Source organism: Aspergillus oryzae, chromosome 3 (genome assembly GCF_000184455.2).
Source record: "Aspergillus oryzae RIB40 DNA, chromosome 3".
Classification (NCBI taxonomy): Eukaryota; Fungi; Ascomycota; class Eurotiomycetes; order Eurotiales; family Aspergillaceae; genus Aspergillus; species Aspergillus oryzae.
The window spans coordinates 1159903-1184691 of record NC_036437.1 but is presented as its reverse complement, the minus strand read 5'-3'; the positions used below and the strand labels follow the sequence as shown (position 1 = coordinate 1184691).

General features: G+C 49.5%; 8 protein-coding genes across 8 annotated transcripts; 3 read left to right on the top strand and 5 right to left on the bottom strand.

The window, feature by feature from the left end:
* Positions 1-446: 446 nt before the first annotated feature.
* AO090023000461 (ankyrin repeat protein) lies at positions 447-2935 on the bottom strand (the record flags this gene model as incomplete). The annotated part of the gene is made up of 2 exons (XM_023235611.1): positions 447-462; positions 1479-2935. The coding sequence occupies 2 exons, from the start codon at positions 2933-2935 to the stop codon at positions 447-449; spliced, it is 1473 nt and encodes a 490-aa protein (XP_023090616.1).
* Positions 2936-3246: 311 nt separating this feature from the next.
* Positions 3247-4420, bottom strand: AO090023000460 (NAD(P)-dependent alcohol dehydrogenase; the record flags this gene model as incomplete). The annotated part of the gene is made up of 2 exons (XM_001820954.1): positions 3247-4161; positions 4238-4420. The coding sequence occupies 2 exons, from the start codon at positions 4418-4420 to the stop codon at positions 3247-3249; spliced, it is 1098 nt and encodes a 365-aa protein (XP_001821006.1).
* A 2691-nt stretch (positions 4421-7111) lies between these two features.
* Positions 7112-9953, bottom strand: AO090023000458 (pyridoxal phosphate-dependent aminotransferase; the record flags this gene model as incomplete). The annotated part of the gene is given in 12 exon segments (XM_023235609.1): positions 7112-7573; positions 7580-8052; positions 8106-8292; positions 8372-8410; positions 8435-8570; positions 8621-8680; positions 8734-8769; positions 8834-8842; positions 8954-9304; positions 9362-9388; positions 9444-9721; positions 9783-9953. Coding segments are annotated over 12 exon segments (2229 nt in total).
* Positions 9954-10891: 938 nt separating this feature from the next.
* Positions 10892-11842, bottom strand: AO090023000457 (alpha/beta fold hydrolase; the record flags this gene model as incomplete). Its single annotated transcript, XM_001820952.1, has 1 exon — positions 10892-11842. One exon carries the CDS (start codon positions 11840-11842, stop codon positions 10892-10894), a length of 951 nt encoding a protein of 316 aa, XP_001821004.1.
* A 361-nt stretch (positions 11843-12203) lies between these two features.
* AO090023000456 (cytochrome P450) lies at positions 12204-13854 on the top strand (the record flags this gene model as incomplete). Its single annotated transcript, XM_023235608.1, has 4 exons — positions 12204-12438; positions 12472-12544; positions 12590-13664; positions 13717-13854. The coding sequence occupies 4 exons, from the start codon at positions 12204-12206 to the stop codon at positions 13852-13854; spliced, it is 1521 nt and encodes a 506-aa protein (XP_023090614.1).
* Positions 13855-16131: 2277 nt separating this feature from the next.
* AO090023000455 (uncharacterized protein) lies at positions 16132-17478 on the bottom strand (the record flags this gene model as incomplete). The annotated part of the gene is made up of 2 exons (XM_001820950.1): positions 16132-17007; positions 17080-17478. 2 exons carry the CDS (start codon positions 17476-17478, stop codon positions 16132-16134), a joined length of 1275 nt encoding a protein of 424 aa, XP_001821002.1.
* A 2007-nt stretch (positions 17479-19485) lies between these two features.
* On the top strand, positions 19486-22069 carry AO090023000454 (uncharacterized protein; the record flags this gene model as incomplete). The annotated part of the gene is made up of 4 exons (XM_023235607.1): positions 19486-19546; positions 21044-21120; positions 21183-21517; positions 21577-22069. The coding sequence occupies 4 exons, from the start codon at positions 19486-19488 to the stop codon at positions 22067-22069; spliced, it is 966 nt and encodes a 321-aa protein (XP_023090613.1).
* Positions 22070-22514: 445 nt separating this feature from the next.
* Positions 22515-24307, top strand: AO090023000453 (uncharacterized protein; the record flags this gene model as incomplete). Its single annotated transcript, XM_001820948.1, has 5 exons — positions 22515-22783; positions 22836-23063; positions 23121-23194; positions 23248-23672; positions 23759-24307. 5 exons carry the CDS (start codon positions 22515-22517, stop codon positions 24305-24307), a joined length of 1545 nt encoding a protein of 514 aa, XP_001821000.1.
* Positions 24308-24789: the final 482 nt, after the last annotated feature.

The window sequence follows — 24789 nt, the reverse complement described above, 5'->3', positions numbered from 1 at the left end:
TCTACTTGAAATTCTATAAAAAGTAGAAATGAAAGGGACCCATGATGGCAACAAGAAATGTCACATATCACTTCCTCCGGCTAGGAACTGGAGCTCAGTTAGAGACGTATGCAAAATGTAGATAGTACTTTGGCCATCGAATATATCCCATGAGTACTTTAGTTCACTTCGCTGTGAGTTAATCCACTATGGCTGCAAAGACCTGCTTAAAGGTCGCATATTTTGGTCAAAGGAGTGTGGCTTTCGTTTTGGTTGTGTCCATACCATGTGTTCTAGCCATGTTTCAAGCTGGTGATAGTTAGCATTTTTCCAGCTTCAGCATTCTAAAGGGTAACTAACTCGTGTAAATCTGGCACCGATCCAAGTAAATACCGTGATCAATGTCAGGGACCCTCCAATCAAGAGAAACTAATACCAGCTCGGGTTGTCTTGAAGGACGTCCACGTTCATTCCGAGAAGACTCTAGACAGGTCAGGAATTGCTGTAACGTCATGGCTGATGGTACCCACCGAGGCAAACATGAGAGGGAGGAATATGAACTAGGCTTGTCAGTCAACGTCCAAGTGCGATGGAGCTCATTAACTTACCGTGATCCAGCTCAGCCGCTTCATACTCGCGGCTAGACTAGTTGACCTATGAGCTTCATTGATTGACACCCATGCAAATTCCTGAGCAATATCGAGTTATAAGTAGACCACAAGACCCGCCGCTAAGCGAAGATAGTAACTACTCACCACTTGGAGCAAATCACGAATCCCCTGTTCCATCTTATCGATCTGGCTCGAAACGTCATGCTCAAAAGCAGTGATAATCTTACCCATGTACTCGCTAAGCTGTCGGCTTTCGGTGAACGTTTGGTACTGTGCGACAAATTCTCTTGCCTGATTGAGTTGGTCTTCTAGCATCCATTGCATTTGGGTCCACTTTTGCATATTCCCCGCTATAGCGTCGATTAGAAAGTCGTCTTTTCCAGCAGCGGTCAGCTGATATGATCGCTACCAGCTCAGCAAGTCAATATTTATGTCCGGACAGCATTTGCTCCCGTGCTCACTTACCAAGTGCCCAAGATTCCTCCTTTCATCCCGACAGAAGCACATCCAGTCGTCCTTCCAGGTTTGCATGAAAAGCTCAATAAGCTCCAAGTCGCTTTGCGGGGTCCATCCAAACGGCAGATTGCTGAAGTAGTGAATTGTTTTAGGAGGCGCTTCAAGTACTGACCATTCAATCGTTCGGATGCGATAGTGCTCGCCACTGCTGTCTTCACGAGAGTCCTGCGGATCTTTCATGTTTCGGAAACGCGTGACTATCGACAGACTAAAAGTCCTGCACGGACTTCTGTTGCCTAGCGAGAATTTTAATTCGTTGGGGATATTGTCCATCTGACAATACGTCTTCCATGCCTGGTTCTCTCGAAAGAGTCTGATGGCATATGGAAGGTGATCAGCTAGGACGATATACGCAGGGGCAAGGCAACTCACATCAGATGACTCTCGTCTGGGCTCTTTGTCAGTTCTCTCATTTTCTGGTCGAATGTATCTTCTGAGATCCACTCTACAGCCTGTCGCCCGTCTTTACGGGTCATTATATCCACGGCGATGCTCTGCTGGATGTTGCTAGAGTACTGCGCGAAGTCGTCATCATCGTCCTCAATCTCCAGGATTTGAGCACGTTTGCCGAGTAAAGTGGCTACCGCAATGCGATCACGCTCCTGGATTGTCATTTCCATTACTGGTATGGAGGAATAACCATCCCAGTTCGCTTTATTTAGACCCACTAGAGGTTCCGCTGCTCTCAATGTGCTACAGGGTCCAAACCAATCGCTGCTTTTGAGCCCCTGCGTACTTGCCTTGTAGTCTAAGAGTAGCCTCACGGTCGGCCGGTCACTTTGCTGAAGGGCCATCCTCATGAGAGGGATTGCACTGTACTTATCTTCCTCCTTGAGATTGGACTTGTATCGCTCTAGGAACATTTTCAATAGACGGGATCGACCTTCCCGTATAAGAAGATGTAGTGACACGCAGTCCTTTTTCGCTCTCTCCGGCTCTACGCCAGACATAAGCATGTCGGCAATTTCGTAGTGTTTCCATTCCAAAGCATAGATGAGCGGCGTTTTCCTATGGCGATCAATCGAGTTCGGATCTGTCCATGTCGTTCGGAGCAATTCTTGGACCAGCTGCCGGTCGCCTCGCTCACAAGCCCAAGCCAGGAATGTTCGTCGCTTCTTGGTAACAGGCTCTATGCTTGATTTAGGGCCCAGGATCGAACACCATCGCTGGAAGTCCACCGGTTCTTTGGTAGTTCCTCGGTCTGTCGGATTGCTTCGGTCTGTATTATTTAAGAACCACCATAAGGGTATCTGGCCCTCATTGTCACGGATCTCAACATCGGCACCGTGGTTAACCAATGTCTCTACTATCTGTAAGTGCGAGCTCTCAGCAGCCCAAGATAATGGGGTTCGACCGCGGTTATCTCGACTATTTGAATCCGCACGACCGTCAACCAAAAGTCGCTCAACCGCCAAATTATGCCCCCTCTCAGCAGCTCGAGATAACGGTGTGCGGCCCCACTTGTCTGGGAGGTCCGACAGCGTGCCCTTCTGCAAAAGCAGGCATACCATCTCATGGTCTCCTGCTTTTGCCGCCCAATGCACGGGTGTTTCTCCCGTATGATCTCCGAGATCGGGATCGGCACCTCTGGCAATCAGGAGGTCGAACATGATTTCTGCCTTGAGGCGGCTTTGGAGTTCTTCCTTTGAATTGAGTGAAACCGCTCGGGAAAAGAGGGTTCGGCCCGTGCGGTCCTGAATGTCAGGGGACACGCCATCCAGGAGAGATTGTGCTGTGTCGACGTGACCTCGTTCAATGGCTTGCAGGATCTCTGTCATGCGCAACTCGTCCAGTGATGGACGCGCGGTATTCGCGACGACATTGTGCATTTTATTAGACTTTTCGATTCGTCAATTGTCCAATTATATAATTTTAGAAGGATGAGGGGTATATGAACCTAAACGTTGGTAGGTATTTGTACCCTTTTGTTTTTGTTTATTTTTGATCCATCCCCTGCATGATTAGTGTACTGGGTCCTTGGTCGTTGATCAGAACTGAGAAGATCACTGGACAGCCTGGCCCTAAATCTGCTTATTCGTATTCAGCCTAGCAGCTCACGTGCATCTTGCGGGATACTTATTTCTCTACATATCGACCAGGATAAATTCAACCTGCCACTAACCCTAACATTGCATCATGTTTAAATATGCTTCTCATTTACAAGCGTATACCGATATCTGGCCAGACCGTTCTCCATATCGATAAAGGCCTGGTTCGCGTCACTTAGCGGCCGTTCCACCACCCACGGCTGAACATTCTTCTCAACAGCCAGCTGCAGCATCTCCTCGATCTCCTTCGGGGACCCGATAACACTCCCCGAGAGCGACTTCCCTTTCGGAATAAAGTCGAAGGCATAAAGAACAGGCAGCTTATCCTCAGGTGCGCCCACCTGAACCAACCGACCATAGGAATCTAGCAAACCCATATAATCCCGTAACGGCATGTCCGGCGACGAAACGGTACAGATAATAAGATCCAGACTGGCAGCATGAGTCTGAGCCCAATCCTTCTCATCCTCGGTAGCGATATAGTCATCAGCACCCAGCTTCAACACATCGGCACGTTTGGACTCCCTGCGCGAAACCCCCACCACTCGATCGGCGCCAAGAGCCTTCGCCCACAAAATGGCAAAGTGGCCCAATCCACCGACGCCGATTACCCCCACGCGCTTTCCCGGTCCACACCCGTTGGCCTTCAATGGCGAATATGTTGTGATGCCACCGCAGAGCATCGGAGCAGCGTGGGTAGGGTTCATCTGGTCCGGGATCTTGATTACGAAGTGGCCCGGAGCACGGTTGTAGTCGGCGTGCCCACCGTAGGACTTGCCGCCGTTCAGGTAGACGCCGTTGTATGTATCGGCGCGGCCTTCTTTCCAGCACATGTTCTCTCGTCCGGCGGAGCAGTCGCTGCATTTACCCCTTCGGTTGCGACAGGAGTCGGACTGGGCGCCGACTCCAACACGGTCGCCGACTTTGATATGTTTGACCTCGGATCCTACCCGGACGGCGATGCCGACGATCTCGTGGCCGACCACGCAGGGGTACATGGTTGGGCCCTGGCAACAGTATGTTAGTAGATTATATACCACAGGAAGAATCACTATATTGCCAAGGAGAGAGGAGGTAACGAACCCATCCACTACGAAGCGTGTGTATATCAGAGCCACAAATACCCGAGTGTGTGATTTTAATATCAACGTCAGTTTCTTCCCACGGCTTCGGTTCGTAGGTCTGCCATTTCATGTTCCCAACGGAGTCCTTGTCAAGGCCCATCCATCCCTGGAAGACGTAATCAGAATTGCTGTCGGAGGTCATGATTGGAAGTACAGCTGTAGTCTATGGAGAGATAACAAGGAGTAGTAAGGAATAGTGAAAGGCACGAAGGAGACGCCGAATCCTTACCCAGTATTTAAACTAAAGCTACATGCGCGGACTTACACCGCTCTACATGCAGTAATCGAAGAGCCGGAGATTAGAGAAACGGATATTCTGATGACAACCATCGGCTTTACAATGTTGGTAATTCCGGGTAAAGTGGAGAACTGCAGCGGATATCTTTTCCTGGGCGTTTTGCCACTGCTACGGATGATGATATTGATAAGACATAGCATGACCCGTGAATACCTTGCAATGCTGGTTCTAGGAGGCCTTAGAGCCTGGACTTTGTATATCACACTGCGATAGTACATGGTGGAACGTATGATATCCTTTGGTGCTAATGTAAAGTGCTTACAAAGAACACCTTATAAATCAACTTCCCCGTGCGGCATACTAGTACAAAACATGATGCAATCTTGGGGTTGAACAGCGAACTAATGCAGGCTGCTACTTCGTAAACAAAAGCCTGCAGGACCATATGACTCGATTTCCGGCATTTGAAACGGACAGCAACGGCTAGAGAGGCATAAGCCCCTTACATCAACTAGACTTTGAGATATCCTATAGTGGAAGTTCCTTGTTTGTTGAATACCAATCTATCTACGGTATACGAAGGCGATAGAAGGAGGTAGATAAGTATTCTGTAGAGTGGGCCATTCCACACCGTCCCATGGTCCGCTGCAATGCAAGCTGCTTACGCCAAGCCTACTAAACCCGAGTAGTTGGAGAAACTTTCTACACCGATAAAGTGTGCCGCATGTCTAGTACTTTGGATGCTTGACCGCGTGTTAATAAGTTTAAAATTCACACCAGACACTGATCATGCACCATTATACATGAAAAAATAGTCTAATAAGAGCTTAGCCGGCCAACAGTCTGAACGACGAGCTGCCCGTTTATCCCCGCTACTCATCGTTCGCGGTAAGTGGGGTTGCCACGATTCTACCAAATTTATAGAATGTGACATAATAGACGGTACAGGCACCATGATGATGTTAATCTAGATGGAGTGACTTGTTTGCCTCAAATTCATGGCTTTGTGGCCAAGGATTGCTTTCTCTGGGTTCAGTGAGTTGAATAGGTCATCATTAACCCAGCCCTAAACATAACCACGGATAAACAAGATGGCGAAGAAGAGACAAGGTCTTATCTTTGGTCTCGGACATCAAAAGTAAGGCATAGCGATCCAGGTAATGCGCTCTAATCTCCACTTGCGCGGCCAATAGCGATAGTCACCCGGTTCACCTCCTCCCTTCAAAATATAACTAACACATATATCCACATTTTAAGTTGGACGATCAAATTAGCTTGTTATATCCTAAAAGCTTGATTAAATCAACTTCATTGGATAGTAAGTATGGAAGATAAGGAACATGACAATCTGATCCAAGGCATAGGCTTATTATCCAAAGAAATCAAGATATTTCCTAGGCGCACTCGAGTGTCGACGCTAAAACATGCACAAGACAGGAAATTTACAAGCCGAATGCCAATATATTAGCCTTCATAGACACTAACGAGGAAGTATTTGACAGGATATCACTCCTATAGTCTACATTTGCAAACTTACTCTTGGCATTATGGAGTACTACCCACTTGGTCAAGCCTCTCGGGAATTATGTGTGTTCTCTGGAGTTCTTCTTCGTCAATATCTTAAGGGCTTTGTGAGCTGTTGGGGGAAGGTCATTGTAGCCGGTCAACTCGTATGGAAGCAGGCTAGATCTACCTTGTCCTGAATATGCTTTGGGCTATACCGTTTAAATTCTGATAAATAAACAAAGGTCCAAAACAGGCTGAGTAGTCCTTGCATTCGAGACAGCACAGGGACCAGAAGAAGTTGGCTAACATCGGAGTTATCATGAATTTGACTGCGTGAAACCAAAAGAACTATAGATCTGTATAGAGCATTGTCCAACCGGTCACTTCAGACCTAAAAAAGTAGTGACATATTGAGACCTCTCATTCTTCACCCGGATTTCCCCCTTCCAAGAATTTAAAGAATGTCAACTTATTTCCATCATGATCCTCGATGGTGAACTGCCGAAAGCCCCATGGCGTATCTTCAATGTCCTCCGTAATTGTCACTTCGTCACGACCATTCAAGTATCGGTAGTATTCGTCTAATTCCTGAGTCCCAAGTGCGATCATGGCTTCTGACGCTTTGAACTCTTCAACGGAGGCCAGGGAAAAGTAGAAATTGGCGTCGGCTTTTTTACCCATGAAAATTGAACAAAAGGTTAATTCGGACGTGCCATTTTCAGGTTTGACGCTGCCAAGTTCGAAGCCGAGAGTTTCAGTATAGAATTGGACGGTGCGAGAAATTGAAGTAGATTGAAACATGGGGATCACTTTCCATGCGGATTTGGTTATATTGGTGGTCATTTTGTGGTTTTCTTGTTGCTTGGGCAGATGTTATCATATATGTAGTGTCTAAAGGGGATAGAATATATATATCAGGGAGGACCTCATTGCTGCCTCTTGTTGCCTGGTTGGATTAGTAAGGCTGAACAGAATTCGAGACGCGCGGAAAGGTTATTAGGCTCAGGAGGGAAGCAGACTATTTCCTTGATGGACTGTTTCCGATTCAAGATACGTATGAAATTCCTCTAACAAAACCTCGCAAGACCATCATAGTATAACACCTCCTGCTAACAAACTCACATAAACTGTTTTAGTTCTTCGAATCCCCTCCGACAAATCCTCATTGGAAACTGCAAACGTGACTCGCATCCACCCTTTCTGCCTCTCGGCCATGTGATATGCTCTCCCTGGCGCCACTGCTACGCCTGCCTGCATGTACGCGCGTAAGGCGAGCATCTCTTCGTCCCAAGCTGTTGCGTTAGGGGCCAACCGAGCGAGTACGAAGACTGTTGCATAGCTCGGGAAGTACTCAATACCAGTGGCTTTGAATGCGGTTGTCAGAGTTGAGTATGCCTTTGCCAATCTGGTAGCACTGAGTGTCAATAGCTTTGGCAGCTGTGGTGAGGCGAGCACTTCTTTGGCAAAAACGGTCGACAGCACCGATACATGTACGGACGCCACAAGTCCTACGACGTCCCTGAGGGGCCTATTGCGGGTGATGACGCAGCCCTAAACCTTGGTCAGGACTCGACTATTGATCCAAGGAAGTAGAAATAGGGGTAACTGTGAACGTACCAGTCGAACGCCGCTCGCGGAGAGATCTTTGCTCATGCTCCAGACGACATGGATGCGTTGCGGATCACATCCGACACGAGATGGGTCAATGCTTAGACAGGAGATGAAGGGTTCCGGATTCGTAAAGTCCGGGCTAGTGAAGCTGCTGAAGGCAAATGCCTCATCTGAAACAAGATGGATGTTCCGTCGCTGACAGAACGCCATGCACTGTTCTAGAATTAATCGGGAGTAGGGTCGACCAAGGGGGTTGTGTGGATTAGCGAGTACGAGCGCCCTGATCGGACAAGATGCTTTCTCGTACGACTCTTCAAGCGCTGAGAGGAGAGCCGGTCCGAAAGAGTCCTCGAGGGAAGGTACGACAACACCGACGGGGCGGACCCCCGAGTGCAAGGCGAAAAGTGCATCATATCCATCTGCAAACACTCAGTAACCGTGAAAAGCCACTGTGAGAACTTGGTTCACTCACTCCAGTAAGGACATGGGACAAGTACACCGTCACCCGGGTTACAAATGTTGTACAGAATAGCATCTAGACCCGCGGCTGCCCCAGCTGTCACAGCGATATTATCTGCTGCTACCTGGGAATGGGAGCGAAAGTGAGTATTGACAGTACTCGCCAGGAGGTCGAGCAACGTTGCATCACCGAAGAAACCCTTAAGCCAATCCAGATGCTGAAGACAGTCAGCAGGCGTCTAGCCGTCCCCTGGGATGTGCGGCTGGGTGATTAGCTACCTCGTAATACAGAATTGTCTCGATGGCCACTTTTGCCAACTAAATGATTTCATGACGGATAACCTGGTTCTCCGCCATGGACAAATCAATCTCATCGCGATGCAAGGCTGGGTTCAGCACATGGGACGGAATCCTGCCAAGCACCTGAGTGACATTCAGGCCACCGCGAGTGGATAATAAACCGTCAACGTTCGTCATGCTGGCAAATTGAGATGCTCGACGGTTGGCCAAGCAGACACTGCTCAGCACCATGGCAGGCGCCAGTTATATCCGCTAACATGCTGACGATAATCCTTGGACGCCCGTGCCCTACTCCGCCCCAACTCGTATAAACTAGATTAATTATTAGCCCGCAATCCCACCTCGCCTCAGGTAGACTTGTCTCGTACGTGTCAGGACTGTACCATACCAACTCAATACCATGTCTCGCCGAAGCCATGTATTATCATCATAAGCCCTAACAGATTGACACTATAAACTCAACTACACACCAGTTCTATATAAACACAAGAATAACCATATCCTAGCACTTGTTCGCTCGCCATCGCCTCCCCCTAGCACATCATTATCCATAATCTATACCATCGTGTCTGTTTTTCACTCATGGCTACCATAACCATGCTCGTCGTAGGCAAATGCTTAGTCGACTTATTACCCGACCTATTCGGAAACGAGCCAGACCCATTTACCCCAGAACTCGATTGGGTCTTAGACGAAGACCGAATTCCCAAGTATGACATCGTTTCCGAGGTCAGCTTCATGAATGGCGTCGTTAGTGGTCGTAGAGCGGGCACGCTGCCGATCATCATGGCGATGTTACGCTCCATACCCGCCCACATGAGACCCATAACGGTTGTGTAGGAAGCATCGCTGATGCCGTTTTTGAGACCCAGACCGGATTCAATGGTGCGAATTGTAGCGAAGACGCCCGTTCTGGGTTATCGTTAATTGAGGTCTGGTGTAGAGTTGAGAAGGAGAAGGGTGACTTACATGACACCGAGGCCCATCAGGCCAGCACTTTCCAGGTATGAACGGATTCCAGGATTTCCGTGATGGATCGCATTGTGCGTACAACGAGATGGTCACCACAGTATTGACCACGAACACCAGAAATGCAGTCAGGTAGCATATTACTCGCAGCACGGTATGGCGCGACCCCTTTAGGATACGCAGGTAGGATAGACATATGGATATTTTAGCAAAGCTCAGGGCATTGATGCAAAAGACCTGGGAAAGCAGATCATAGTACATGGCGGTGACGGCGTCATTTTTGGGGATGTAGATTAGGTGGCATCCTAGGCCTTTGTCGACGGCGATGCAATCAAAGATAGTCGCTATTAGGGCTTGAACCTGTGGATAGAAGGGATTAGATGTCGCCCCTCACTACTGGATAGTGCAGTGAATGAGATACCAGGGCAAATATCGTAAGATAGTCATCCCAGCTCATGCGGGCATACAAACTGCGAGCCACACCCCGCAAAGACACCACAATGAATGCACACACGAAGGTGACAGTCGTGCCAACCAAGAGTCGGTAGCCGATGCTCACATCAGGCGGCCGGGGGCCTGCCATTTGCTCCATACTTGAAGGAGCTAACGAGTCGAAAAATTTGGAAACCACAGCAGGAGAGGGACTTAGGATGAGAGGTCAAGTCGGCTCCGAAAGGGTGGGTATTCGCGCATTGAAGAAGAAAACATCAGGTGGGCTAAAGCCAGCGCACAGCGGGGATATTGCACGACTGAGAGCCTCGCCGCTGGCCCCATTGCAGGAATGTGCACGCGGCATCTCCGATATGTCGAGAAAATGACGCAGGACTGGATGGCCGTGCAGGAATACGAACGAGTGTCATACGTTGCAAGTGCAAGGTTGACGGTCTGCACGCTACTCTGGACACAGAATATGTCTCCGACTGCCCAAGGACAGGAACAGAAAACTAGGTGTCGATCCGTGGCACGAACCTTCTGTCCCCGGTGATATGCTGACAGATGATGGGTTACATCACCACTCCCCTAGTGACTTTATATCTCGCTTATTCCGACTCGCATTAGCGGGACAGAATTGGGGCAAAAATAGAAGTGGGCTCAACTGCTAGTCTGTGGAGGGCCAGTCAGACCCTGATGGAAGCATGGTCAGCGGGGAATACAATGACAGTTACATGATGAAGAAAGTATAATATAGTAGAGGACTAGGCTGAGTCGAGACCTCAAGCTAAGCATTACCCCACTAGCTTAGCAGCTCACGTAAGACTGGGGATCGTTGGCCAAGAAGAGGCCAAGAATCATATCTCGTACCGGATAATATTTCCTCGGCGCTTGGCAAACGGAGTGAGAGATCATCCCACACTGGATTGGTTGAAACGCATCTATCTACGGGATCTGCGCGGTTATTCTCCAGCGAGATATATAGGACATTATCTAAATAGTTCAATTTGTTCAATTTATAGACAGGACTCAGACAAAGTGACGTAACGTGAAGAATTGCCATGGCTCGTATTCATCCCAAATAAAGTAGTAAGATTATTACAGAATCTTCCCCAAAAGCTCATTCAGCTCTTGCACTACAAACTCCGGGTTATCCTTCTGGATAAAGTGACCCGCATTGGGCGCCTGCAACGGCCCCTTACTATACTCAGCCTCGGTGATCTTGGCCAGACCCTCATTATACTTGTGCCAGTATGGGTTGACAAAGCGGTTTGTGACGGGCTTTGGCGGACCCATCTTAGTAGATTCTTCCGCAAAGGTGTCAAAGTCGTGTCCCACCACCGTGACGTACGGCCCATGGCCATCAGGGCCCTTCAGAAGGGGACCGTCACTGGCGGGCAGTAACTCCCGAAGGTTGCGTCGGCTCAGACCTTCTTTGTTGCCAACATCGGGGTGGAAAATGCGACGCGCACCCTCGCGCACGGCGCAGATAGCCTCCACCGGAAGAGGCCCCAGACTAGCGGGATCGAAATCGGGGGCATCTGGGTCGGGGAAGACCGATACGAAGTCTGAGTTGGCGAGGATGCTGTCTAGTAGCAGTAAGCCAGCAACAGTGCCGGGGTATTCTTGGGCGTAGATACGTGCGAGAGCGCATCCGATGGAGTTGCCCACCAGCACCAGAGCGACAGAGTCCACATCTGTAGCGCCGAGTTTGTCGGCGCTAATCTGGGTGATGAGCTGGCGCAGGTCGCGGACGGCGGTCAGACAGTCATGACCGTGCGTCGGGTCCTCTGCGCCGGCATCTGAGGGATCGCGATCGGTTGTCTGGCCTTGGCCATAGCGGTCATACGTAAGGAACGCAGGGATAGGGCTGTCCTGGCGGAGGGCTTTCAATTGGGCAATGACAGGTTGCCAGAAGGCCTGTGGCAGACCGAGGCCATTCAGGAACACAACCAGAACGGGCTTAGATATGCCCTGGGCAGGTTGGTAGTTGTAGCTCAGCTGCGCTGAGGGCTTGGTGGTGAGGGCGAGAGTTTCAAAGTCCGCCATGTTGCCAAGGGTTGAGGCGCGAGAGGATGATTAAAGCAACACAAGAAGCAAATACAAGACGGTCGGAGAAATTATGAAAAGGCCAAGCTCGTCAGGGCTTTTATAAGCGTTGGAGACGCGGCTGAAATGAGGGGTAGATTTCTGTTATTTATTTTGCCTCGTCTTATGGTAATTCCATTGTTGGTCTCAGCGCTAAAATGCCAGCCTTGCGATTAGTCTGCGTTAGGGCTGACGGCTTGCGGTTGGCCCCCCACCCAGTGTACAACATCATGTCCTGATCTCCCCTAGAGAATAGTACAAGAAGCATACAGCTCGCCATCTCCCGCTAGAATGACATGTCCAAGTGGTCTCATACATTACCATGACCCAGCTTAGCATAGAGACATTCGTGGTCTTCACAGCCTTCGGGCTACTCTGGCTCTCGTATGAATATTTTCGACCCGGGAGTATACTAAGCCGGTTTGCGAGCATGCGAAGCAAGCTACCTCCCGGTCCCCCAGGGCTCCCGATCTTCGGAAACATGTTCCAATTTACGAGAGCCCGAGATGCAGGGTTATGGGGCCCGTTCGTAAGTCCAGGCTTCTTGCCCTCCGCCGGTATGACAAACTGACCATCGGATCTGCAGCTAGCCTCACTACGCCAATACGGTCCAATGACCACACTGCACATGGGCTTCCAGACCTGGGTGGTGCTGAATGGCCCGTAGGTAGCTACGGATATCATTAACAAACATGGTAAGATCACCAGCGAACGACCAGACATGCCCATTGCTGGTGATCTCGTCAGTCACGGTTTACGCACTGTCATTCGTCCCACTGCTGCATGGACTGAGGGGAGACGCGTGATGCACCATCTGCTCAGCGGATCCGTTCTGCGTATATACGGCAACTGGCAAGAGATTGAGTCGCTCCAGATGCTCTCTGCCTATCTGCGGGAGCCCAAGCACTGGTACGCGCACCACTATCGCTACTCCATTGCTGTGCTATACCGTCTTGTCATGGGGGAGAATCTCTCCAAGACGCAGGATGAGTTAAACGACTATCAGAAAGTAACGATGGAGATCACGTTGAGCTCACTCAACAGCATGGTTGATTTCTTTCCGCGGCTGGATCGCTGGATTCCTATCTATCTACAGTGGTGGCGACCGTACTGGGCAAAGATGGGTGACTTCCATCATTCGGTGTTCAAATCGTGGTGGGATCCCATCCGTGATGCTGTCCGCCAAGGGACAGCCAATCCTGGCTTCGTGCGAGACACACTGCTCCATCCAGACATGCGCTACAAGGGCACTGAGGAAGAAGCCATGTATCTCGCCACGTCGGTCATTGCAGCCGGCAGCGACAATACCCGCATGGCGCTCAACACATTCATCATGGCAATGATCAGCCATCCGGAAACGATGGCTCGCGCTCGCCAGCAGTTAGATGCTGTCTGCATCAACGAAGATGGTACACTACGGCTCCCCGGCATGGCGGACTTCGACCGTCTACCCTACCTGGCTGCTATGGTTAAAGAGGTCCTGCGCTGGCGACCTACAACACCCGTCACGCCGCAGCATCAGCTGACAGAGGATCTGGAGTATGAAGGGTACCGTTTCCCGAAAGGAACATGCTTTGTAGTCAACGGGATTGCACTTGGTCAGGTATGCGACAACCCAGATCAATTCGATCCATCGCGTTGGCTGGACGGGAACGAGGGCAATATCGTACATAATCTCTGGGCGTTTGGTGGCGGAAGACGTATCTGTGTCGGTTACCGAGTTGCCCAGCAGGCACTATATGTGGCTATAGCACGAATTATTTTCTGTTTTGATTTATGCGCGGTAAGTGTTTTCCTTCTCCTTTCACATGGTCTGTGTGGCTAAATCAACATAGGATGGTCCAATCGATACACGGAAGCTTAACCATTTTCACATCCATAACGAACCATTTCCTGTTAGGGTGACTGTTCGTAGTGCCAAGCATGAATTTCTGATCAAAGAAGAAGCAGAGAAAGCGAGTACAGCTTTTTAAACAGTGGCCAACGGAGCAGTGCACCAGCAAAGACAAGCCAGGCTGACTTCGCGGAAGGTTGTATCGTGCTAGACATATTGCAAACTCACAAGGCACATATCTGCAGGTTGATTTCTTGTATATATTGCAATGACAAGTAACTATTTTCTTTACGGCCCATAGAATCATTGTAGCGTTACCAGCTCGAAGCTGACAGGAACCTGATCAACAACGCCCGTTTCGTCGGCGACGCACTGAAACTAACACCAGGCGACATTATGTGTTGTCCACCGCCACTATTCCACTGCTTCGGACTCGTAATAAGGTTTCTTGCTTCTTTCTGCTACGGGAGTAATAAATACTAGAAGCATATTCTGCGAGATATTGGGAAGCGGTTAGTGCATCACAAAGTGACCGGGGCTCGTTTGTAAACAGTTACCTTGTTTCTCAGTTTGAATTAGGGTAGTTATTCCTGGGGACCTAGAGATATGATCATCGCCTAGAGTTCTTCTCGGAAATACGTCAGGGGCATCCTTGTCAATGAGGAATCGGCAGAGAGCAATTGTTGCATGGCCACACATATAGCTGTATCCATGGCCATGTATGTACGGGATACCCATATGGGCTTCCCCAGTCTTGGTTAACTCTGTCTTTGACCGGAGGATGGCCCCAAACATATCTGCATGGCCTCTAGGTTCAAGTAGAACCATTCTACAGATATGATCATGGGACTTTTCAGCCTCTGCCTTTTGTTCGAGAAATGTCCCGGACAGTTCTGAATAGCCCGAAATCATAAGGCGGGTTGGCATCCCATATGTGTGTATTTGACGGTTTGAATAGGGCATTGGCTATCTGGAAGACTTAGGGACTTCATCACATTCATTGTCAACCAAGGCTCATGTATACTGCTTGAGCGCAGTAAGGATAAGTCAATTAGACTGGGAGAACCACAGCAACCAAGTATAACCTTGCTAGAAATCAGCCAATGTAAGTAAGCATTATATGATCTATTCGGGCTTCCCACGAAGTCGCGCCAAGCTCACGGTTTACCCCTCAGTTTTGAATGATGCACGAATCCCTGCCAAGCGCCAGTGGTGAGCCACAGCCTACACGCCATTATCTCATATCTCTCTAAAATTGCATCTTGTGGAGACATTGGGTGAATCATGATTGGTTCGTTGACCATGTATGTTTCTTGTCGTTAGAAGAAAATGTCATCGACAGCAACGCGCTGTTAGGGGATAGCAGAGTAACTCCAATACTGAAAGAAGAAATCAACTATCCGGTATCGAATTGAGTTTCTAGATCATTTTATCATGTCTCATCCCCTACGCGGCGCGCCTCATCTGCATTTGGCTGTATTGCAAATAACCCCGGCGTATAGTTTAGTCCCTCCGCTAAATGTTGTATTTGGACATGAGGGTATATCCGTTCAGCAAAAGTACTCCGTAAATCAATCAGGATTAGCGCAATTTTCTCAATAAAGCAAGGCGGCTTCCACGCCGCCTTCCTGAATAGGACTAGTAGCTGCGCCAGCCCTATTCAGTTTAGTGGAATGTCGGGCAAACGCGCTTTTTGGGAAGTCCTGGTTTTCAACTTGACCCTTAGGGCGTCAGGCCGTTGTACGGAGTAGGTCGGAAAAATATACCAAGGTCTATTGTGACTGGCTTTACATATACTTCTATTTTCATATAAATAGATAATGTTTTCTAAGAATTTCCCTGATTGGACCGGCCGGTAAGCGGACCTAAAGTCCCACACTAGGTTTAGGCGTTTGATAGGCTAGTCTTAGGTAGCTCAACATAACTCAGTTCTTCAATACAATGCAACGAGACTCATATATGGAGTAAAGACTCAAGAAACAATAGGATTACAAGTTCCTTTTATTATCGGTTCTAGATTATTAATCTTGTATTTATCCTTTATCAGTCAAATGCTCATAATCAATCGTATAAAAAGGAATTCATCGAATATATAGGCAGTATATATATAACGACATGCTGTCGAAACGACGTCAATATAGTACTAATATTATTGACAACTTAATACGCCTATTTCGATTTTCCGACAGGGTGACGGATTACAATCAACGATCAGGCTTGGAGTTCATCCATAAGGCTCTCCAGCAACGCGCATCACTAATGGATTTATACACAGTGGGACCTGACTTTAGCTAGTGTTCCATTACATCCCAGCAATTTAGAAACGGACATGACTGAGGAAGAGGAAGCTAATCCGAAATGCTAGACGACCTTTATTTGAGAGGTTTGCATAACGCTAAGAAATGATATAATTAAGCTACATCGCATCCTCCTGTATATAGTACCTGACCTTGCCCTCAAACAGTCGCCTGGCGGTACGTGACACTGCGCAACTAGCCACTTCTCCAACATCGTCCATTACCACACCCACCTTGATTGTCCCTTGGCTATGTTCAATCAGTACATCTCGCTCCCATCCAATATTCTCCTTTTCCCTGTCGTCAGGCGGCGGCGACTGTTCGGGAGTCGGCGGTAACGCGCCATGCATGATAGCACCCATGGCGGAGAGACCCGCCGCGATTGTGCCAGGGTAGCTTAGTGCAACGGCTATTGTCACAGCCCCGGTGAGCTGTAGGCTCGGATGCGGTAATCCCATAGAGTACGCCTGTACACGAATATCGGGCCTACTCTTCTTGCTGCCGTTGGCTTGTGTAAAGGTCGGGGGATACATGAGTGCAACTTTGGGCGTACCGCGGGTCCTACTGGCGGCTTCCACGTCTGTTGCTAGTCCCATCGCCACTGCACCAGCGCGACGGATGGTCTCTACAAGATCATTTCGATCAGAGTCGGACGGATTGGTGCCAAGGAGGGTTGTTGATATGGATGTCGTATCGATGAGGACAAAAGGGTTCGCCGAGTCGATAAGTGTTACACGAACGTCAAAAGGCTCCAGGTTTGGCATCAGCGACCCAGGCTGCACGTGGAGTGTCTGTTGTTGCTGGTTGTCGGAAGGGAAGAGCTTCCCAGTCATACTGCCCATGGGTTTGACAAATCTGCACTTAACTTCGCTCCCAGGTGATTTGACACCAGAGATGATAAAGTTGCCATCCTCCTCATAGTCTCCCGAGTCATCCAGTGCGACGGTTTCAATGACTATTCGATCTGTATTTGTGTTGTAAATTCTGACATCCATCTATCAATGGTAAGTTACCTGAACTGTTTTACTCTCCCCTGTCTAAGACCCTGCATAAAAGACAAAACATACCTTTGTTTGGTCTCGCCGAGGCTTCACAAGACCTTCCTGGATAGCAAACGGTGCCACACCCGCAGTCATGTTGCCACAAGTGCCAGTAAAGTCTACTGACTCTTTTCCGACAGCGACTTGGACAAAGGTCCAATCGACATCGGCATCCGGTCTTTGCGAGCGCCGAACGACGGCAACTTTGGATGTCGTTGATGTCCCTCCGCCAACACCGTCAATCTGTCGAGGGTCATTCCCTTGAGACCCGAGAGCAGAGATCAGGTGAGGGGCCCAATCGGCCTCTTTCGTCGGAAGATCCTTTTGGTGCAGGAAGATTCCTTTAGAAGTCCCCGCGCGCATGAGAACACATGGCAGAGCGTGGCGCCTAAGTCGCCGCGTCTCGGTGACTAATTCAGTAGCCATAACGAAAAGATTAGGGTGGATAGCTATAGGTGTCCTAGCACTCTTTGAAGCTAGCACGGTTAAAATATGAGCTGAGAGCTTCCAGGCGTATTTTTGGGCTTGGGACCGGCGTGACTTCCTAATAACTTGCGGCACTCACTTGGCCATCGGGTCATAGCCGTGTCGTATAATGGGACTATATATGGTGCCATTTTCAATTGCAGTGCCATCCCGACCTATGGTCATAGTATAATTCGAGTTGAAAGGAATTTTCCCACAAGATTGTGAAAGACTATTCGAAATGAGGAGACGGGCGGTTCACGCCTCTGTGAGGGCTCCACATCAACGGGATCGATGTTCCCGCGGGAGGAAGCGGCTCAACCGGATTTGCCTTTATCCCGAAGTACAGCAAGCACATCATACCGATTCTTCCACGGGACAGCACAAGCCCGTACTCACCAATCTGCAAAAGGGAAGCTATCTATCGACGAACCATTCAACCCAAAAAGTGGATCCTCTAAGGATGCAGGCTCGCAGTTTGTCGTTATCCAGCCATGTTGCCACGGATACGTCCCGCCAGCTGTCTCCGATCGATGCGCACCATTCGGGACATCGATATCTGGACGGAGAGAAGCCTGATTCCCGACAGTGCGAGCATTGTCCATCATCATTGTCGGGGGAAGATCTCCTTGATGGAGTGGCACCCACGGCGCTCTGGGTAGCTGAGTAGGGGTTCCGTTGGTCTCGTACTCTACTAGTCTTGCTCCGCGGCTGCTATTCTCCTGCAGAAAGCTCTGAATAATTCCATCTATATCTACCCAGTCCGATCCAGGAGAGCTTATCGGCTGGGAGAGAGCTTTGGTGTTTGAAAGTCCCGTCACACTCCCGATACCCAAACTATTCTGGGATTGATTACTGGCGTTCGCTTGGACGCTGGCATCGCCCTCGATAGCACTATGACTGTGTTGTGGGTTCCGTTCAGAGCATCTGATCGGTGGGTCTATTTCTAAAGCATCAATTGAGACATTGTCGATGATAACTCCCAGCTTTTTCATCAGGCCTTGTACAATATTAGCGGCCTTTTTCACTGCAGAATTTGTCTCTTGATTCTCCTTGAACACGGCGAGGCAGGTCGCTAGGTTGGCATGTGCTGTCGAGTCATTCTTGCGTCTAGCCGCGATTCGGGTCAGAACTGTGGCAGCGACATATGTTGCGTATGATATGAGGTAGGGTGCTCGTCTGATAGAGAATGCGCGGTGATAAGCACGCAGAAGATTACTGATGTTTGATGCCGCTGAGGCGCACTTCTTAAACGAATCCACAGATATCGACGGAGATGTACTGTACAGATGGCCGTCTGCTACAAAAGGACGGTGGAGCAAAATGACAAGTGAATTATGCATAGCGCTATCAAAAGTCAGTTCGGCTCAGTGAGACTCTAGGACGCTCGGCAGACTTACTGAAGGCTTGACACATGAGGCGGTGGGAACGCTACGCTGTGAGCCTTCCCTGGATCGAACCGCAGATGTTCTGGCAAACCTGCCTGCCACTGGTCCAATCTGAGTTGCAATTCGTCTAGCATACTTGCTAGCTCAGCGGGGCTTTGATTAGAACTGCGCTCAGTGTATATACAGCTGAGGATGTCGCTCATAGTGAGTGAGAGCTTGCACAGACACGTGAACGTAGATATGCTGTAGGCGGGCATTCCCGGGTAATCAGGCGCTGAGGTTGAGTAGGCAAACGGCTGCCAGTGCTCTAGCTCCTCGTAGGTGTCTAGAAATTTAATCGGGACCAGGGCATCTGTCTCTTTCAGGCTAACGGGGCGCCCTTGATACAGACTCTGGATTTTGTCCACAACTACAATTTTTGTTATTTTCGGTCAGCCACTTGTTATACTTAAATTCACCATTGGGATGCGGAAGATACTCACCAAATGCACCCCAAAAGACACGTCTTCGGATTTCTAAATCCTCATCCGAGAATCGGCGCGTACTCGTTAAGTCGACATGCATCCCCAGGTCAATCAACATGCGGAACGCCAGACCCGAGTACAGCCATGCAGCGCTCCTTTCATCCCCGAGAGCAAAGAGTGAGTTCGTCATTACAAGTAGTGCCTGGATTGTTGTGATATCACTACGGTCTAGTGCACCACCCAGGAGTTCGCGGACTCGCTCGCGATATCTCCAGCCAGCTGTACGGACGTCGTTGGGGTCCTTGCGAACCTCCAACCTAGGACTGAATTTGGCCGCTCCAAAATAAATAGCATTGAGAAGTAGCTTGGAAAAGTAAGGACCATTGCAAGCCATATCCCGCATGAAAGCCGGTCGGTAGGTTATTAGAAATGAATGATGTTGGCGATTCCAGTGCAGCGACAGGAGATGCATCCCCAGGTCTGGATCAACACCATCAAAGTCAAGTTTACCCTGGCGGAAGTTAAGCTGTTCCATCTGACCTGTTTCCTCGTTTGTTAGCCCCAAACTCCAGGTATAACGGACATGAAAGGGACATGAAAATAGAATGTACAAGTAATACAGCCAAGTGGTGGAATGATAATGGACATGCACGAGGATCACCTACGTTGTTTTGCTGCTTCAGCGACAAGGCCCCGCTCTACCCAGTCATCCGGCATGCCAGGGCGTTGATCCGCCCCGATTGATCGATCTTGGGCATGATCTTCAAATAAAGCACTCGTCCGCCCATGATAGCTCGACTCGCCGTTAGCTGAAACCAAAATGTGAGCCACTCTAGCTTCAGAGCATCCAGGCGCGCCCCTTCGTTCCGTGTCGCCGTTGGAACGGTTGCTAGATGTGGTTACTTCGTCCACCTCTGGCAGGTGATCGATCCTACCGTCGTTTTGCGGCAACAGACTTGATTGAGAGTCTTCGTCTTTGTCAACATTCAGGGCGCCCCTCTGTATAGATCTGCGGTGCCTGGATCGATCATGGTGGCCACCGCCAGTCTCCCGTCCTCTACCACCAATTGGCTCATAGATACAGTCCTGTGCATACGTCTTGCAGTTGATGCAGACAGGCCTTTCATTGTTGCATTTGATCTGTTATAACCTCGGCTGCTGTCAGCGGGGATACGGCTGCTGCAGAATCGGGGTCTCTAGCAGCCTCGCACCTTTCTTCTGCGGCAAAATGAGCAGGCCTCGAGGGCACGTCGCCGTCGGGGACGAAATGACGTCTCTGACGCGGAAACGGATTTGTTGCCGTGGACAGATTCCATGGCTGTCAGAGTGGATGCAAATGCAGGGTAGAAAAACTCCGAGATTCCGTCCGCGGTGTTTATCTTATCTCCGCCGAGACTGTCTAATCACGTGGGTGGGGAGCACCGGCTCATCTAAATATACTCTGGAAGGATGAGATCCCGCGGGAACACTTTCCATGTCGTACACTCCAAATGCCGAACCTTCAATTAAGGATCTTTGGTGCTCCTTGGGAGCTGCCACTACTGTACTCTATTTCTAGAGCTTGTAAATTCGTCGGTCATCCTTTTTCAAATTAACCAATATTCTCCATGGCGACCAATCCTGTGGCGGAGCTGCGCTCTACGGCGTCTACACCAAAGACACAACCGCAAATAGCCAAGAAGAATGCCGTTTCCCCAGGTATCTCGCTAGCTGCTGGCGCCGTAGCAGGTGCAGTGGAAGCAACCGTTACTGTCTGTTCTATCCTCTCTCCCGTCGTCTCACTCGTCCTGTTAACCTTCAACCCGTGTCACAGTACCCCTTTGAGTTCGCTAAAACACGAGTCCAACTAAGCCAAAAGGCTGCTAGCGGTACTATTCTTACTCAGGCGTCCAGGCATCCTTTGGCAGTGATATTGGAGACAGCACGCCATGATGGTGTTCGAGCCATTTACACCGGTTGCTCGACCCTGATTCTTGGGACTGCCTTCAAGGCCGGTGTGCGTTTCTTGTCTTTTGACACTATTAAAAACCTTTTGGCGGATACGGACGGAACGCTGTCCCCAGCAAGAGGCATTCTGGCTGGTATGGTCGCGGGAACGGTGGAGAGTGTGGTCGCAGTAACTCCCACAGAACGGATCAAAACTGCTCTGTAAGTCTGTTTTTCGTCATTGTTACTCATATACTGATATATTGCCTGTGCAAACACAGCATCGACGACGCACGCTCATCAACCACACGTCGTTATAGGGGCGGGTTCCACGCCCTCCGCACTATCGTGGCCGAGTCTGGCATTAGTGAGGTCTATCGCGGCTTACTCTCCACTACAATGAAGCAGTCGGCCACGTCTGCTGTACGTATGGGCTCATACAACGTCATAAAGGAGATTGTATCGTCGCGAACCAGCATCAAGGACACAAAGAACCCAGCGCTGACATTTGGAATGGGAGCCACGGCCGGTGTCATTACAGTATACATGACCCAGCCCTTTGACACCATCAAGACACGTGCCCAAGGGGCTAAGGGCGCATCGACTATGGAAGCCCTGCGCGATGTGCTGAAAGATGGTGGTGTGCGGGCCTTCTGGCGTGGAAGCTCCATGCGACTAGGGAGGCTGATTCTCAGCGGTGGGATAGTGTTTACAGTCTATGAGAATGTTGCCGCACTTCTAATGGGCTCACGGAAACGCAGGACGAATGAATGATCCTATGCATAATTTTAAGTTTGTTTATACTGCATGTAATTGGCAATTGAAGCATGTTACACCATCAAGAGTGCCCATCTCAGTCCATCTACCGTCCGCGGATCTTACGACTCGTATAGTGTGACTGCCCAGAGTTTGCCAAGATGGGCGCCATGGCTACTCGCCATTGAAAGTCTTGGATGTATGCCACTGGACGCAGGATCTTTGAATTGTGTCTTGGTCTAGATAGCAACCTTTGTCTGCTTTTTTCTTCCGCGGGATCCACAACAGCAACTGTGCGGGGCCCCGCAAACCCCAGATTTGAGAATGTCACTTCATGCCTAGACATTCCATCACAACGACACATATATAAATGTAGCCTTCAATACTCACAAACACTTAATTATTCGAGCATCTTTCTACTGTCCAAGTATCACCTGGATACAAGCTCAACTTCATCTCGACCATGACCCCGTTACCACCAGGTTCAGAGGCAGAAGAGCAAACCAATTGCACCACAGACATCAAGGCGATGGAGAAGCATATCGAGGATGTCTCGGAGTACAACAAGCAGCAGCCTCCCGAGGGCGTCTACATCCCGTCAGAAGAAATTCAGGCGCGGTTCGAGCTTTTGCGATATCTGAGCCCGGAGCAGATGGAAGCACTCAACAAGCGTGTCCTCAAAAAGATTGACTGGCACATGATGCCCTGCGTCACACTCATGTTCTTGATGAAGTAAGCCCTGCTGCCATTATATAGAGAGACTAAGGGACTAACCCTCTATTAGTTATCTCGACCGCATCAATGTTTCTAATGCCCGTCTGGCCGGGTTACAGAGCGACTTGAATATGACAGATACCGTGTGGAATGCAGGCATCTCGACCTTTTATGTGGGCTACCTCGTCGGCCAGCTTCCAGGAAACCTACTCATGGCTAAATCGAATCCACGTTGGTTCCTCCCGGTGATAATGTTCATGTGGAGCTGTGGGACTATTTGTATGCCTGCAATGACGAAGTGAGTCTTCATCAACAGTTCCTTATGGGCCACGGCAACTAGCTAACAGTCCTACAGCGGTGTGGGCTTCTGCGTCGTTCGTTTCTTTATTGGCTTGGCCGAGGCACCTTTTTTTCCTGCTCTCACCCTACGTAAGCAAATGCAGCCTCTATCTACCATACACGTTCTAACGCTAGCAGCATAGTGACTTCTTCATGGTACACGAAAGAAGAGTCTCCTATGCGCATGGCCATCTGGCATGCTGGCAACACTATTTCCAACATTATTTCAGGATTCCTAGCTGCCGGTGTTCTCGAGAATATGGATGGCATTAGCGGCCTGCATGCATGGCAGTGGTTCTTCTTGATTGAGGGGATAGCATCTATTGTTGTTGCAGTCGCTTCATTCATTTTCTTGCCGGCTTGGCCGCATAACACTCGTTTCCTGTCCGAAGAGGAGAGCCAGATGGCACAATACCGAGTGCTTGTGTCTAATGGTGGACGGGATGAGACCGTAGGAGGGACGTGGGATGGGCTCAAGGATGCCGTGAAGGATCCTTTTACCTGGTTCTTTTGCCTCATGCACTTCGCACTGGTCACTGCGCAGAGCTTCAAGGATTTTTTGCCCTCGGTGAGTCTGCTCCCCGCTTACCTAACAGTATCTCCATGTCAAATGCAATTGTCAGTTGGAAGCCTATGTCTGACCGGTCACGTTAGATCATAAAAACATTCGGCTTCGACACCATGACCACATACCTTGTCCAAGCACCTCCATATGCCATTGCCTATGTCTTCGCCTGCGCCGCAGCTTGGTCCTGTGGCAGACTCCAAGAGTCGACGTGGCACATAGTGATCCCCATAATTATCTCCGCCGCAGGGTGCAGTATTCTCATCAGCACGCTGAATGTCGGGGCGCGGTACTTCGGGATCATCCTACTCATCTGCGGTACTTACAGTGGGCTCAACCTACAGCTGTCTTGGGAAACAACCGTGGTACCCTCACCGAGAGCAAAAAAGGCTGCTCTCATTGCTATTGCCAATTGCATCAGCCAGTCGAGTCACTGGTTCAGTCCCTACTTTTATCCAACCAGCCAAGAGCCATTTTACCGTATGGGTGGTGGCTTGGTGCTCATGGGGTGCGCACTGGTGGCGCTGTCGGCTTTTGCTGTAAATTGGAGAGGCAGAAGGCTCAATAAGAGGTTGGACGAGGCTGAGGGATGGACGATGCATTCCGGCAACGAGCGTGGTTGGAGGTACAAATTATAAGCCGCCATGGCGCATTTGATGGCGAAGAAATGACTGTCACGCGGTGCTATGAGGGATCCCTCGATCGGCAATGCAGCGACATTCGTCTAACGTCATTACATTTGTGTTTTTTTCAAGGGCATTGGAATTCTGAACATTGAAGGCGGGATGGAACTAGGCGGCAGAGGTAGGAAAATATTTATTCACAATGCTTGTTGTTTGTTTGATTTCATGGTGTTGCCCCACAGATCATGGGGTATTATATTTATGAAAATGAGATTAGTCGCAGTGCGAGATCGCAAGGATCGACCTAACATAGTCTATCGTATATATAACGGCCGCAACATGCTTGGACAACATCATCCAGAAGAACGAACATCTGCACGCTCTGGCAGGGCGATATATCACGTACGTGGTTCTATGCTGAATCTGGCGCCAGAAGGTAATAGTCAGGTAAGCCGGGTTGTTTGGATCAATGTTTATACTCTGTATCTCGGTCACAC